Here is a 15,754-nt window from a genome sequence, read left to right as displayed (position 1 = left end):
CAGAAAGAGAGGTGATTACCATCAATTCGGAAAAGAGCCTTGGCAAGTGGGGATGACATGCCCGCTCGACTGTTGGGAAAGTCTGCACTTCCCACTTCCATTACTGGCTTTCCAGGAAAGAACATCAATGAAAGCGGATTTGGAGTTGTTTGTGTTTGTATGAAAATACTTTTCTGCTGTCCAATTGAGCCAAGCTAAACATAACATAAAGATAATCAAAAACTCCTTTCAATGTACGCCAGCTTCATTATGCAAAATGAATAAAATCAAAGAGCCTAAATATCTGAAGCGAGATTTTGCATGAAGCGTCTTACTAAAATTAAAAAGGGACTAAAAGTGAGACCATGAATGAGATCTACATCATAGACTAAATCTAGCAGTCGAAAATTTGTTTTTTTGTCATGGTGGTTTTTTATAATTCTTTCTTACATGAAACAGGTGCATGTGCATGGGTGGTTCCACTTGTAACCGTTAAAGTTAGGACTAGAATTTTCTTATGTATTATACACTTTAGACGATAACTCATCTTCTCCCATAACCACTCTATACCCTATGCTTCAACTTGGTCAGCTTGAGGTATATAATCCTCAAGTCTATGAAAGTGAGGGCTCTCATAATTGATGCCTCCTAAATCCAAAGGAAAAAAGATGGGATAAGGTACTGAGAGTTGCAAGGTGTTTTGACGATAATGAGGTATGCTTTGTCTAACCCACCTCTCAGATCATGGCACCAAAATGTCTAACAAAACAACAGTGATCACAGGAAACTCACAAACCCAACTTGTCACGTGCACACCCGTGCCATGGCTAATCTTCAGCATGAACAACATAATCCCTGATTAGGACAGCATTTAAGTCATCAACATCATCATCATCAGCAGCAGCAGCACCATCATCATCAGCAGCAGCACCATCATCGTCATCACCACCATGGAGGGGCTTGAGTACCCAGTCGGCAGCCAGCAAGGCACTCAGGTAGGCAAGCGGCCAAGCAACAATAAACAAGACAACAGGTTTGGACAGCATTGAAAGAAGTGCAATATTTATAGCAGAATTTTATGAATATTTCGTGTCCAGAACAGGCCGACAGCATATAGAAGTGGCCGACCAGCAACCCTTCAGCATATATAAGCATCAAGAAATCATTGGCATTCAAGCAATCATCATTCATCGTTTGGAGAAGTCTAGAAGTCAGTAGAAAGCATGTAGAAGGCCAAAGGCCACCCTATTGGGGTAGACCAAGGTCCTTTGAAGATGTAGAGTCATTTAGTCACCTTTTTGTACCATATAACTACAAGAAAACCCTAACACTGACCACGCTCCCAGGGAGTCACCACTGATAGAGCAGTTATCTTATGTCATGCTTGTCGGCCATGCCCACTAGGATCCCGACCACGGCATCCTCACCATCGCCAGATCAAGCCATTATTGCTCGGCATCGGAGGCGCCTACCTCGCTTCTACGACCTCTCCATTCTAGACAGCCCCATGGAGGAGATACTTGATCTAAGGAGAGGGCAACACTTCAACTGATCAACATACATGGATCTACTTGATATACATTTTTCAGTATTTTCCAGTATTTTCTACTCAGTATCATCTCGGAGTCTTACAGTTCTATTCTTATAACTGTAGGACAATCAGTTTATTGTACTTTTTAGTCTCATTTAGTTGTTCTCTTTGATGAGACACTAACTTCAGATGTACTCTCAGTTTTCGTCTCATAGGCCACTATGGCCTCTTAGAGACGTTAATATATCATTTCATTTCTTCTTCTCTCTCCTCTATCTTAATCATGTTTAATCAGCATGTTCTTCTTAATCAGGCTTAGGGCTGTGGATCAGAACAGCAAGGCTTCCGCATATGCAACATTGGTATCAAAGCATTCAAGCTCAACCACTAAGCATAGGTCCCAAGGAGGTGCACAGATCCATCAGAAGAATGCAACACGGTAACAGATGGAGTGGTCTGCAGCAGTAGGTGAAGCTAGAGGAAGCATTCCTGAAGGGTACGTAGGCAAAACCAATATATCATTAAGCTCTTAGATCAGTTCCAAAGGCCTATCAACAAGCATGATCAACTCTGTGACCCGCCGCCTTGTGTTAAGGGAAAGGGATAGCAAGGATGGGGACGGCAATGGAACAGATGCTCAGTTCTTCAACAAGACTTGGAAGTGGAGATTAAACATGGAAGGTGTTCAAACCAAAAATATAAAAGTCAAAGTCAAAGTTAAAGTAGCAGGTCAAAGTCAGTAGTCCAAGGAGGAAGGATGACAAAGTATCCACCCCGTCATCAAGTTTAGCAGGAGGAGATGTCACATGCACGCCCGTGCCATGGCTAATCTCCAGCATGAACAGCACTAATCCCTAATTAATCCATTAGTTAGGATAGCATTTAGGTCATCCACAATATCATCTTCATCAGTAACATTAGTACCATCAGCAATAGCATCATCATCATCAGCATCAACGTCTTTTTCTTTACCACTATCATCATCATCATCATCATCATCAGCATCAGCATCAGCATCAGCATCAGCAGGATCACCATCAGCAGCATAAGCATCATCATGGAGGATTTAGGGAACCAGTCGGCAGCCATATATGCCCTTAGGCAGCAAACGGCACCTAGCCCACAACCCTAGCAACCAGTCGGCAGCAACCAGGTTGAAGGCCAGTCAGTGTGGGGAAAGCATTGAGCAAGCACAACATTTAAGGCATTATCTCATGAATATTCATGTCCAGATCTGGCCGACAGCAATTCTGCTGGCCAACTAGCACCTCAGCATAATATATCAACATAAGTCCCTCATTCAGCAGTGAAGCAGTTCATTCATCATTCCATCAGTATAGTCATAAGTAGAAGTCAAGTAGAAGGGGCCAGAGGTCTCCCCTTTGGGGCTGACCAAGGGCTCAACCATGTACACACATAAAGTGACCTTTTTGTACCATATGAAACACAAGAAAACCTAACACCAACTATCTCTCTCCTCTGTCTTTGTCACGTGCACACCCTTGCCATGGCTAACCATGGGCAGGAACAGTCTTAATCCCTGACTAGTCAGCATTTAAGTATCAGTACCCTCACATCAGCATGGACATCATCAGTAGCTAAGCATCAGGACCATCAACTTTATCATCAGCATCATCATCTTCATCAGCACCATCAGCATGGTCTACAGCACCTACATCAACAGCAGCACTATTAGGTAAGGTATGGGGCCTGTCGGCTGGCAGCCAATGCCCTGTTGGCTGGCAGCAGGGCCCATACAGCAGTCGGCTGAGGCTTCTACAGGGGCCAGCAGGTGTTGGGCAGCATGTGGAGCCAAGTGCAGCATTAATGCAAAGAAATCTTCATTATTTGTCCAAGACAAACAGGCCGACTGGTGGACAGCTGGCCAACTGCAGCCTAACCCACATATATAAGCATAATTCATAAATCGGAATTCAGAAAGTCATTAGTTGAGCATTAAATCGTCTAGAATCAGTAAGCATCATGTAGAAAGGGCCTAGGTCACCACTATGGGCTGACCATAGCCCCACATCATGTACAAGCATCAAGTCACTTTTTTGTACCATAGTAATACAAGGAAACCTAACACCTAATCTATCTCTCCTTCTCTCCTCTTTGTCTTTATCATGTGTTAATTAGCATCAATGTTCTTAATCATGCTTAGGGCTATGGATCAACATAGCAAGGCTTCCACACATGCAACAATCTTATTCATGTTTAAACCACCACCTTGTTCTTAATCAAGCTTAGGGCTGTGGATTACGCAGTAAAGCTTCCGCGCATGCAACATTGGTATCAGAGCTGCAATAGGCGAAGCTAGAGAAAGGCATTCCCTGAGGGTATGTACTCAGAACCAATACATCATTAAGCTCTCAGATCAGTTCCAAAGGCCTGGCAACATGCATGATCAGTTCCAGCAGGTGACCTACCGCTGTGTTAAGGGAAAAGGATAGCAGGCATGGGGGCAGCAATGGAGCAGATGCTCAGTTCTTAACCAATCTCCAGCATGAGCACCATAATCCCTTATTGATATAGTAGTTAGGACAGCATTTAGAGCATCACCAATGGCATCATTGCCATCAGTACTAGCATCATCCGCATCAGCATCAGTATCATCATCACCATCAACAGCATCATAAGCATTGGAGGGCATGGGAGCCCTGTCGGCAGCTTGTAGACACCCTGTCAGCAGCCAGCAAGAGTCCTAGGTAACAGGCGGCTAGCATCAGATTGAAAACCAACAAGTGTGGGTAGGCCTTAAATACAGAATGCTCTTCAAACTCCACCCGGAAGCCAGTCTTGCAAACCTCATCATGCACTGACAATAGATGAAAACCAAGTGCGGAGACATAAAGAACACGAGAGGAATGCTTCCCCCCTTTGCCATCGAGAATGATCTCCATCCTGCCCTTACAGTGAATCGATATAGTAGAATTGTTGCCGATGAAAATGCGACCTGACTATCGTTTAAGATCCCGTAAAAACTCTCAAGAAGGCATCATGTGCCTAGAAGCACCACTATTGAGAATCCACTCCCGAGTATCCCTTGCGGTGAAACCAACTACCTCCCCGCTCGAAGAAGATGAAGCATCTGTGTCCAAAATCTCCAAGTGCACAAAGACTGGAGTCTTTGCAACTGAAGCTAAAGAATCAACACTCTTTGCGGTACTCCGCTTAGGACATTTTTGCCAATAGTGGCCTTTCTCGCCACAATCATTACAGGTCCGCTCGGCCTTCAATTTATCGCGGTCTGAGTCGGGCTTCTTCTCATAAGACTTCTCCGATGAAGACTTCCCTTTGCCCTTATTGTTGTTGTTGTTGCGACCTTTCGACTGCTGGCCAGTCAAGGCCTCAAAACCTCCGCCCCGTGGAGGGTTCGGAAAACACTCTTTCTAGTCTAAGACCATAGACACAAGCTCCTCCCATGTAATGGTGCTGAGCCTGCCTGGTGATCAAAGAGGAGTAAAAAGCTGAGTACTGAGAGGACAAAAGAGACAACAAAGTGATGGCCATGTCCTCTAAAGATATCTCCTTCCCAGCCTGAAGAACCTCCTGCTGAAAAGCCTGCACTTGTTGATATGCTCCTACATCTTTGAAGACTTTGTAGGATTCATCACCTGCATTGTGATATGCAACGGAAGTCTTTGTATTGGTTGATCCTGTCACACAATATGCTCACACCGTCTTCTGTATCCTGAGTTTCGTGAGTTTAGCAATCCATTTCATTTACTTCAAACTTTAAAGAGTTGAGAGAGAGATATGAACACTGTACACCAGATTGGGTCCCGAATTACCCACTGAAGGCCCCCCTATCCCAATAACGAGATAATATTTGCTTTATTACTTTAGAGAGAATGACTTTGGACTGTAGATAAGCCAAACGCAAGATCTCGGAGGATCGGAGTATGGCTGATCTGTACACTGCTGTAGAAACACCTCGATGACTTGATCTCGAGCCTATGCACTCCTCCCAAGGGCATGAGGAAGGGCTGCACACCTGAGGCTCAAAGAAGAAGAAGGTGGACTATTCTACACACTATTAGAATGCTAAAAACACATATGAATGCTATGTTACCTTCACCAGATGACTGCTGAATGTGTTGATGATGCAGAGAATGCTGAACACTGATGCAAACAACTGTTTCAAGGCTGGAAACTGCTGTAGACTGCTGCTTCAGGGCTGGATTTTGCTGTGGACAGAAACGCAGGTATCTAGAGAAGGCTGTGGACTGAAACGCATGAGCAACTGATGACTGTAGTGCTGCTGCTGTACGGCTGGAGCAAAACGCAGGTAGACTGCTGTAAGGCTGCACCAAAACGCAGATATGCAGGCTGAATGCTACTGGTTTTCAGGCGTGGAACTGAGTTGAGGATGTATGCTGATTCTAGGGTATGAACTGATGCTGAGGACAAGCACCTAGGGCTGAATGAAGCTAGGGTTTCTCAAGGGCTGGAGAAGCAAGCTTATGGGCTCTAGGGTTGGATTAGTCTTATGCTGAAAGCAAGAGAGAGGAGAGCTCTTAGCACAATGAAGACTGAATGAGCAAAAGAGGCTCTAGGCAAGCCTATTTATACTAACTGGAGGTTGGTCATTTAATAAAGTTAATATTTATAAATGCCCAATAATGCAAATAATGATAAATAAATACTAATAAATATGGGAAAAATACCAGATAAATCCCAGTAAATTCCCTAAGGCTTTGGGGATGTTCTAAATGATGCACAGGCATATGTATGCATATTATGCAAGATGCAGAGTGCTTTCTGATGCAAACCCTAAGGCTTCTACTGACTCTACATGCATGAATGATTCTCTCCAAGTGGGTTAAGGGACTTGACTGACTGACTGACCCACTAAGACTGAGGAATGACCTACGTAGCTCGTGCCTGACTTATCCTGGACTGAGGATGTACAATGGGGTCACGGCGTACGACAAATATCATCCTATTGGGTTCTAAAACTGTACAAAATGTTGCACTTCTGATGATGAGCCATCTTGTCACCATGCACTGAGTGCAGAGTGCATGTGACATTCCCTCCTGATTAGCTTGGCGGCAGGTTCATGGCTTCCAAGTAGTCCGCCAATAACTGGGGGTACTCCTGGAAGAACTCCTCGTCGAGCCATACGGCTTCGTGGGTGCCTCGATCTCGGAACTTCGTACAAAACTGACGAATCCGTCGACCGGAACCATGCTTCCATCGATGAAGAAGGATCTGTTCAGGCTCAATAACTTCTGCCTCGTCTACCACGTCTGGCTGTTGTTCATCTGAAACATCAAACACTTCTGGACCAACATATGGTTTTAGCCAAGAAACATGGAAAACATCATGCATTGTCCAACTGGCAGGCAACTTTAACTTCATTGAGACATCACTTATCTTCTTAACTATTGGAAAAGGGCCAAAACTACGGAAAGAAAGCTTGGGACAACGTTTGCCCACTTGTTTCAATCTCTGCTTCATGATACGCAAATAGACCCAATCCCCTTCCTTGAAGTGGACATCTCGTCTAGATTTATTTGCCTGTCTGCTATATGCTTCCTGAGCTTTGGTCAAGCGGTCTTTGACTGACTCAATGATCTCGGAAAATGCTTCCGTGGTTTTATTAGCCTCTAAAGATGGAGACACCATTCTCGTCAAAAGAGAAGAAAAACGGCGACCAAAGGCTGCTTCATATGGAGTCCGTCCGACACTGGATGAATGAGTGTCGTTCAAGATAGCTTGGACCAACGGAAGATAGTGCTCCCATTTGGACTGCTGGTCATAACAATATGACTTGAGGACATCAAAGGCCAACTGATTATAAATTTCTGTCTGGCCATCTGTCTGGAGATGGAATGCACTAGACAACTGCAACTTAGTTCCAAAGTTTTCAAATAATGCCCTCCAGAAATGCGAGGTAAACTTGGAATCTCTGTCTGATGTTATGGTGCTAGGCAAACCACAAATTGGATACCAATGCTTGAGAAACAGACGGGCTACGTCCTCGGCTGTGGCCGTATGCTTGCATGGGATGAGCATGCAGAACTTACTGAAGCGATCCACAATGGTAAAACACTGAGTGTTACGGGATCCAGTGGATGCTGGTAGAGGCCCTACAAAGTCCATAGATATGTCGATGAAAGGTCCGTCGGGGATAGGCAAAGGTTGAAGTAAACCTGCCTTCTTTGTATGGGGAACCTTGACTTTTTGACAAATCTTACAGGCTTGTACATGTGCATAGACATCACGCCTCATCTTTGGCCAATAAAAGGACCGTTCTAATTTCTCGAGGGTACTGTTGATACCCCTATGTCCTCCAACTAAGGAGTCATGGGCATCATGGAGAAGAGCAGAACGCTTTTCTCGAGTAACACAGAGACGGTTCTTGTAGAACAACCAACCATTCTGTACTGAATAGTGGCCACGCTCAGAAGTGAGGGCCAAACTATACTGAGTACCAAAGTCAGGGGAGTCGACATATTGGTCTTTCATACTATCTAAGTCCTTCCCCGTGATTTCGAGAATGGTAGCTTCTTGGACTGCCTTGATGCTGGACTTTCGACTACTGGGTTATGCTTACCAGGGATGTATTCAATCATACCTCCAAATTGTTGGAAGATTTGACTCCACCTGGCCTGTCGATCACTCCACTGGGCACTTGGCATAGTCTGAAGCCACTTAAGTGCTTGGTGGTCTGTTTTCACTGTGAAAGCCTGTCCATAAAGAAAAGGCTTCCAATGTTTGAGCGCTGTGATCACACCCAAAAGCTCTTTGTCATATACCGAATAATTCTTTTCAGCGACATCCAACTTTCTGCTGTAATAAGCCACGGGTCTATTGTCCTGCTGGAGGACTGCACCTATGGCTACATTGCTGGCATCGGTGATGACCTCGAAAGGTTCGTCCCATGATGCTAACTTTAATACAGGTGCTTCTGAGGCAGCTTTCTGGAGTGCACGGAATGCATCAAGTGCCTTACCTGTAACTGAAACTTTCTGCTTGCGAGTCTTCACCCCCTTGAGCAAGTCGGTAAGAGGTGCTGCAAGGTTGGAAAACTGATGGACATGTGTGCTATAGGCCTGACAAAGACCTACGAATGAACGGATTTCTTGGGCGGTCTTAGGAATATCCCAATCTAAGATCTCTTGAACCTTTGAGGGGGTCCAGTCTAATCCCATCGGAACCGATGATGTAGCCCAAATACTGAACTTCCTTAACACCAAAGATAGACTTTTTGGCATTTATGTAGAGCTGATTATCTCGCAAAAGTTGCAAGACTTTCTCCACATCTTTCTCATGCTGCTCCGCAGTGGCTGAGAAGACTAGTATGTCATCAAGGAATATGAAAACACACTTCCCAATGTGGACTGCGAAAATCCTAGACATCATCTTATTGAACGTTGCGGGTGCATTTGTAAGCCCAAAAGGCATGACTACGAACTCGTAGTGACCACGCTCTGTCCTGAAAGCTGTTTTTGGAATGTCAGCTTCAAAAATGCGGACCTGATGGTAACCACTCTTGCGATCGATCTTAGTGAAAAATTTAGCACCGTCTAAACGCTCCAAAATGTACTCTATCCTGGGCATAGGAAACTTGTTCTTGATAGTGAGTTTGTTTAATGCCCTGTAGTCTACACAAAGGCGTGCAGACTTGTCCTTCTTTTGGACAAATAGGATAGGGGCAGCAAATGGGGAGGAAGAAGGCCGAATGAATCCGGCTCGGAGAAGCTCAGATAACTGCTTTTCCAACTCGCCCTCTAAAGTCTTGGAAAGACGATAGGGAAACCTGCTAGGAGGGTCTGATCCAGGGACCAAATCAATGTGATGGTCCTCAAGGCGAGAGGGTGGGAGACTGGGTGGGAGATCGTCCCTAAGCATAATGTCCTGGTGTCTGGATAGGAGGTCTGCTAACGGAGGGACTGACGATGTAAGGGATGCTACTAATGAGGGAGGGGCTGTTTGAGCACGAACATAAAGGAGTGCTCCTTCTGCTCCCTTGCGGATAGCTCGTCTGGCCTGGAGATGTGAAATCAATGGGATGCCAAGAATGCTTCTATCCCCACGAATCATGACAGGCTCAGGAAAACCTTTACAAATAGTAAAAGTGTCCTGCCCCCAATCGGGAATAGGCTCATACTGACGGAACCACCCTAACAGAGGGGAGACGATGAAATCTCGTTGAAATGAGGCCTTCTGAACTTCAAAGGCAAACTGCTGTGCCTTCTGGGAAATGTGGGTGCGAAGACCAGGTGTAAACCCGTCCACATCCAAATGATATGGGACTAAAGTGCAGTTCAATTTATTAGCCAACTGGGGAGAGATGGCGTCTTCAGAACTACCCATATCGAAAAGGACTACAAACTGTCGGCCCTGGGCAGAGCCATAAGCTCGGATAAGGCTCTTCTGAGCAGCATCGCTCTCACCCTCCTGCTTAGCATCAAATACCACGGATGGTATAGGATGCATGGAAGGTAAAAGTTGAACTGCATTTGAGGTAGTAGGCGGGGCTGGAGGAGCTGGGGAAGCTGTGGCAACTGTGGCAGAAGGAGCTTTGGCAGCTTGTGCCGCTTGCCATTTGTGGCAATCCTTCTTACCATGCCCTATAATATGACAGAAAAAACATCTATTTTCTGACTGGTACTTCTTTTGCTCCTCTGGAGAAAGATAACCTCCAGTAATGCCTGCTTTAGCCTTTTCATCAGGGGTTTTCTTAGGTTCTTTATCCTTCTTACCCCCTGAACTGGAGCTATTACTGCTGTCCTTCTTAACATCTTTAGAAGATGCGTTACCTTTCCCTGACTGTGCAGCTGATTGCTGCTGCTGGGGTTTGGTACTGGACTGAGATGTCTGCTTGGGCTTGCCCCCGTTGAGCTTCATTTCTCCGTTCTGAGCAAGAGTCAGAGCCCGGTCATATGTACATGGTTCAAAGTTACGAACTGTGAACCGAATGTTGGAGTCCAATCCACGAATGAATTGCTCCATCTTGGCCTGCTCAGATAACCCTAACTGCTGTGCTAAAGTAATAACCTTACCGGAAAACTGAAGCACTGGGGAACCGTTCTGTCGGAGTCCATAGAACTCGTCTTTCAGACCGGTCATGTACTGGGGCGGGAGAAATCTGGTCTTCAGGTCATGGACAAAGATGTCCCACTCAAAGGCTGTGACAACTGTGGCCTGGTCAGTATGAATACTAGACCAATGCTGCCACCAAGTGACTGCCTCACCAGCGAGATGGGGAGCCGCTAAGTGGACTTTGTCTTGTGGGTCTGTGATCCTAGCTAATGGAAAATGAGCATTAAATTGATGAACAAATTGATTAACTGAAGAATGATCACACTTACCATCATACTTGCTGAAATTCGGTTGACTGCGAATGATGGTGGTTGCTGCTGCGGGCTGCTGGCTGGTGACACCTATGACTGGGGAGACTGAGGAGAGCTGCTGATACCTCAAGTGTATGGCCTCCTTTTCCCATTGGTGTTCGAGTAGCATACGTTCTCGATCAAGCTCATGTTGGTGTTCCCGAGCGGCGAGTTCAGCCTGACGCCGGTCTTCGTCGATCCTGCGTTGGGCTTCCTCATAGTCCCGTCTTTCTTCTTTTTCTCTTCTCCTTCGGGCCTCGTCCTCTCTCCTTTGTTGTTCCATCTGAAAGAAGAGGGAGATGTAGTCGGGTGCTGCTGGAGGTGTAGAAGGACGTGCTGCTGCTGCCTCCAAGAGTTGGAGACGCTCCATGAGTAGCTGGTTCTGAGCTCTTAGAAGAGCTATGGTGTCTGCTATAGGCGGAAGAGCAAGGTCTCCTTCGGGGGAGACGTCTTCCGGCTGATGAGTACTCTCTCCTGTAGACATGATGCTGAAGTCGGTGGTCGTGCCGGAACGCAATCTAACCATCCGAGGATGCCCCCACGCTAGGATACGGTGTGTGTGGACTATCTGAATCTGATACCAATGTGATATGCAGCGGAAGTCTTTGTATTGGTTGATCCTGTCACACAATATGCTCACACCGTCTTCTGTATCCTGAGTTTCGTGAGTTTAGCAATCCATTTCATTTACTTCAAACTTTAAAGAGTTGAGAGAGAGATATGAACACTGTACACCAGATTGGGTCCCGAATTACCCACTGAAGGGCCCCCTATCCCGATAACGAGATAGTATTTGCTTTATTACTTTAGAGAGAATGACTTTGGACTGTAAATAAGCCAAACGCAAGATCTCGGAGGATCGGAGTATGGCTGATCTGTACACTGCTGTAGAAACACCTCGATGACTTGATCTCGAGCCTATGCACTCCTCCCAAGGGCATGAGGAAGGGCTGCACACCTGAGGCTCAAAGAAGAAGAAGGTGGACTGTTCTACACACTATTAGAATGCTGAAAACACATATGAATGCTGTGTTACCTTCACCAGATGACTGCTGAATGTGTTGATGATGCAGAGAATGCTGAACACTAATGCAAACAACTGTTTCAAGGCTGGAAACTGCTGTAGACTGCTGCTTCAGGGCTGGATTCTGCTGTGGACAGAAACGCAGGTATCTAGAGAAGGCTGTGGAGACTGAAACGCATGAGCAACTGATGACTGTAGTGCTGCTGCTGTACGGCTGGAGCAAAACGCAGGTAGACTGCTGTAAGGCTGCACCAAAACGCAGATATGCAGGCTGAATGCTACTGGTTTTCAGGCGTGGAACTGAGCTGAGGATGTATGCTGATTCTAGGGTATGAACTGATGCTGAGGACAAGCACCTAGGGCTGAATGAAGCTAGGGTTTCTCAAGGGCTGGAGAAGCAAGCTTATGGGCTCTAGGGTTGGATTAGTCTTATGCTGAAAGCAAGAGAGAGGAGAGCTCTTAGCACAATGAAGACTGAATGAGCAAAAGAGGCTCTAGGCAAGCCTATTTATACTAACTGGAGGTTGGTCATTTAATAAAGTTAATATTTATAAATGCCCAATAATGCAAATAATGATAAATAAATACTAATAAATATGGGAAAAATACCAGATAAATCCCAGTAAATTCCCTAAGGCTTTGGGGATGTTCTAAATGATGCACAGGCATATGTATGCATATTATGCAAGATGCAGAGTGCTTTCTGATGCAAACCCTAAGGCTTCTACTGACTCTACATGCATGAATGATTCTCTCCAAGTGGGTTAAGGGACTTGACTGACTGACTGACCCACTAAGGCTGAGGAATGACCTACGTAGCTCGTGCCTGACTTATCCTGGACTGAGGATGTACAATGGGGTCACGGCGTACGACAAATATCATCCTATTGGGTTCTAAAACTGTACAAAATGTTGCACTTCTGATGATGAGCCATCTTGTCACCATGCACTGAGTGCAGAGTGCATGTGACATGCATCTGCGCTTCCAAGGAGATCCGCTTCATGGGTGATACCCTGTTATATAGAGAAGCCAAGTGCTACCAAATCCCTCTGGCCAGCATCATATGTTTGATATGATTAATCACATGTGGTGTGCAATTAAGGAAGATGAAAGAACGCACACAAGCATTGACAGAATCCCACAACTGTGCATGAGCCTCCCGTTCTTTCCTAGTGGAGGGTAAAATCTCCCTGTCCTCCAACTCCGGCTGTGGAACACCAACCACAATGAAATCGGCCAAGTCACAAGACTCCAAGACGGACTCCATCATTACCTTCCATATGTCGTAGTTGTTCCCGTCCGACTGTTGATCAACCGGGAACGTGGGGAGAGTAAGGATCTTCACGTGCTTCTCAGCCATCTCAGGCAAGTCTGCCATCTCAAAGATTCACGTCTTGTGAAGGGATGGTGGGTGGGAAAAAAAATTAAGAGGAGGCTGCAAATAGTATGCAAGGTGGCTGTCCAACGATGATGGCCGCCTTCTACCTGATCTCCAAGTCCCGAACAACCCAAGCAATCTCCAATTAGCACCACAAATCAGCAAACCCTCAAGCTCCCACTGTCTCCAAGCTTCAAGCCACCTGGGGCTATGATACCATGTCAGAATGCACAACGGAAATGAGAGACAACTGCTGTAGAGAGAGAGAGAGAGAGAGAGAGAGAGAGAGAGAGAGAGAGAGAGAGAGAGCGTCTACTAAAGACCCAATGGGCCTATGAGACCAAAGTGATACAATGATGTCCATGGCATATCTCATCATGGAATGGAAAATAAAACAGAAAGAAAACATAAACATAGCTATCTCACTGGGGTGATACAAAATTGTCCATGGAAACTCCTCATGGAATGCTAAGAAACATAAAAACATGGGAGAGACATCAACTCCGAGTAGATGTTATACCACTCTCCAAAATATCAAGCATGGGACTGATGTCCATGGAAACTCCTCATGGAATACTAAGAAACATAAAAACATGGGAGCGACATCAACTCCGAGTAGATGGTATACCACTCTCCAAAATATCAAGCATGGGGCTGATGAGTATGGCCGAGAGGTCTCCCTCAGCTATGTCACGTGGAAAGGTAGCTCGATGGCGGTGGAGCATGTCCTGGATCTGAAGCTGATGAGATGATCGTGGCCGACGGGGGGGTCGAGGGCGGCGAGCACGTTGGAGTGCAGAGGCTCGGTCCGAGGTAACTCCTCTATCGGGCGAGGTAGTCCAGAGCAGCTCGTGGTGGGCCCACAAGATCCACTATGTCGGTGTCCTCCACCTCCTGGGTCCGGAAGAAACTGGTGATGGTTGGCGGGCGGGGTGGCTAGGGCCGAGGCTCTCTCAAGAAGGTGTCCCTGTGTCTGCGGAGCTCAAGTAGGCAGAGGCCCAGGCAACGCTGGTCCTGGAAGTCAATGATCCTGGAGAGTGGACCGAATCCCTCACGAAATAGACAGTGAAACCTCCCGTGGATCTCATAGTATACTCGGCAACGGCATACGTAATGCTCCTCCGTCACAACCTCTGTGTCATAGTCGGCAGATCCTCTCCTCTCTGGGTCTCCGTATGAGCTTCCCAACTCTGAAGATGCACTCAGCTCTACCTGTCTCCACTTTGAGGCGGTGGGATGAAACCCGTACCTGGCCAATCGCAATCCGCATGGCATGGGACATATAAACTCTGCTATATACAGTAGATCTGATGATATGATACAAATGTGGTGTGGAGGCAAGGCCATCTATATATATGGCCCTAGGCTATTGGTCGGCCAGCCCATACTCAGTTGGCCAGCATAGTGCAAGTCGGCTAGCACGGAGCACTGGGGCAAACCCAGCCGGCCAGCAAAAAAACAAGGCATACCAAGTCGGCCAGCAATACAACAGCTGACAACACTCCCCCACAGCCAGAAAATAGGGAAAATGGACAAATGAGGAAAAATGGAGAACTACCTACACGGGCAGGCACACCCACAACAATGGCCCTGATGTGTGCAGACATGAGATGACTGCTAACAAGTTCATCGACATTTATGCCGAGATTGCAACCTTGCTAACTCGGCTTTTAAAGGGGTGAGAGAAGCAAGAAAGGCAAGATAAATTTTTCCGGTGGCTTGGAACGCTGCTTCTGAGCACTGAAGGAGCTAGTCGACTCAGCACCCATGTTGTTTGATCGTGGCTCCAAGTAAACCTTTTGTGATTGAGATGGATGCCAACAATTTTGCATGGGTTTAGCCTTGTTCCATGATGAAAGATCCATAGCCTTTGAAAGCAAGAAGGTAAAGATCTCGAGACAATATTAATATGGTGCCAGATTTGTGATATGGATTGATCACCATTTGCTGAAGCATGTTTCTGATCAGCCTGCCCTGAGGGGTCAGAAGCTTGGCAACCCATCACCTTGTTCACTACCATCCAATCCTTTTATGGCAGGTCACCAAAAAAGGACTCTGATTTGCCAGCTTTCGCCTCATCTTTCATCAAACTACTCGTAAGGAAACACAGAAGAAGCGTGTTACGGTTTTACATGCAGAGGCAAGGTAAGTTAGGGTTAAATCGTAAGTATGGCGTACCTTAAACGGCCCTGTGGGAGGGGCGAGAAGCGATGAAGAAAGGATGCCAGGAGAGTTGGTCCTGTAGTTGGTTAAAAGAGGATCGATGGCAGCAGAGCTGCGAAATGCTATGCCGCGAATCCACTGCCGTTCCCATGGTTGTTGTTGGATTTCAATTCCGAGACAAACTGAGTGCGATTTCCTGCGCACAAACTTCTGCCATGGAAGCATTCGCGAAACAAGACGCGCCATTTTATTCGAGTGTTACTCTCAAAACCCAGAGCTTCTTCAAGAAACGTGCCACCGCCACTTCGCACGCTTAAGGCCTTGCTGAATTTG

General features: G+C 46.2%; 1 protein-coding gene across 1 annotated transcript in view; it reads right to left on the bottom strand.

The window, feature by feature from the left end:
* LOC147618510 (nifU-like protein 4, mitochondrial) overlaps positions 1-15,754 on the bottom strand; it is a 94,226-nt gene that overhangs the window by 78,444 nt on the left and 28 nt on the right. Inside the window, exons 1-2 of the mRNA XM_086774965.1 lie at positions 15,437-15,754; positions 20-194 (exon numbers count right to left, since the gene is read on the bottom strand). The exon at positions 15,437-15,754 is cut by the window's right edge and continues 28 nt beyond it. Coding sequence (XP_086631091.1) covers positions 20-194; positions 15,437-15,667 — 406 coding nt within the window. The 5' untranslated portion in view covers positions 15,668-15,754. The remainder of the gene's footprint in view (positions 1-19; positions 195-15,436) is intronic.

Source organism: Cibotium barometz, chromosome 35 (genome assembly GCF_041138505.1).
Source record: "Cibotium barometz isolate CiBa-2024 chromosome 35, ASM4113850v1, whole genome shotgun sequence".
NCBI lineage: Eukaryota > Viridiplantae > Streptophyta > Polypodiopsida > Cyatheales > Cibotiaceae > Cibotium > Cibotium barometz.
This window is presented reverse-complemented; position numbering and strand designations above follow the sequence as displayed.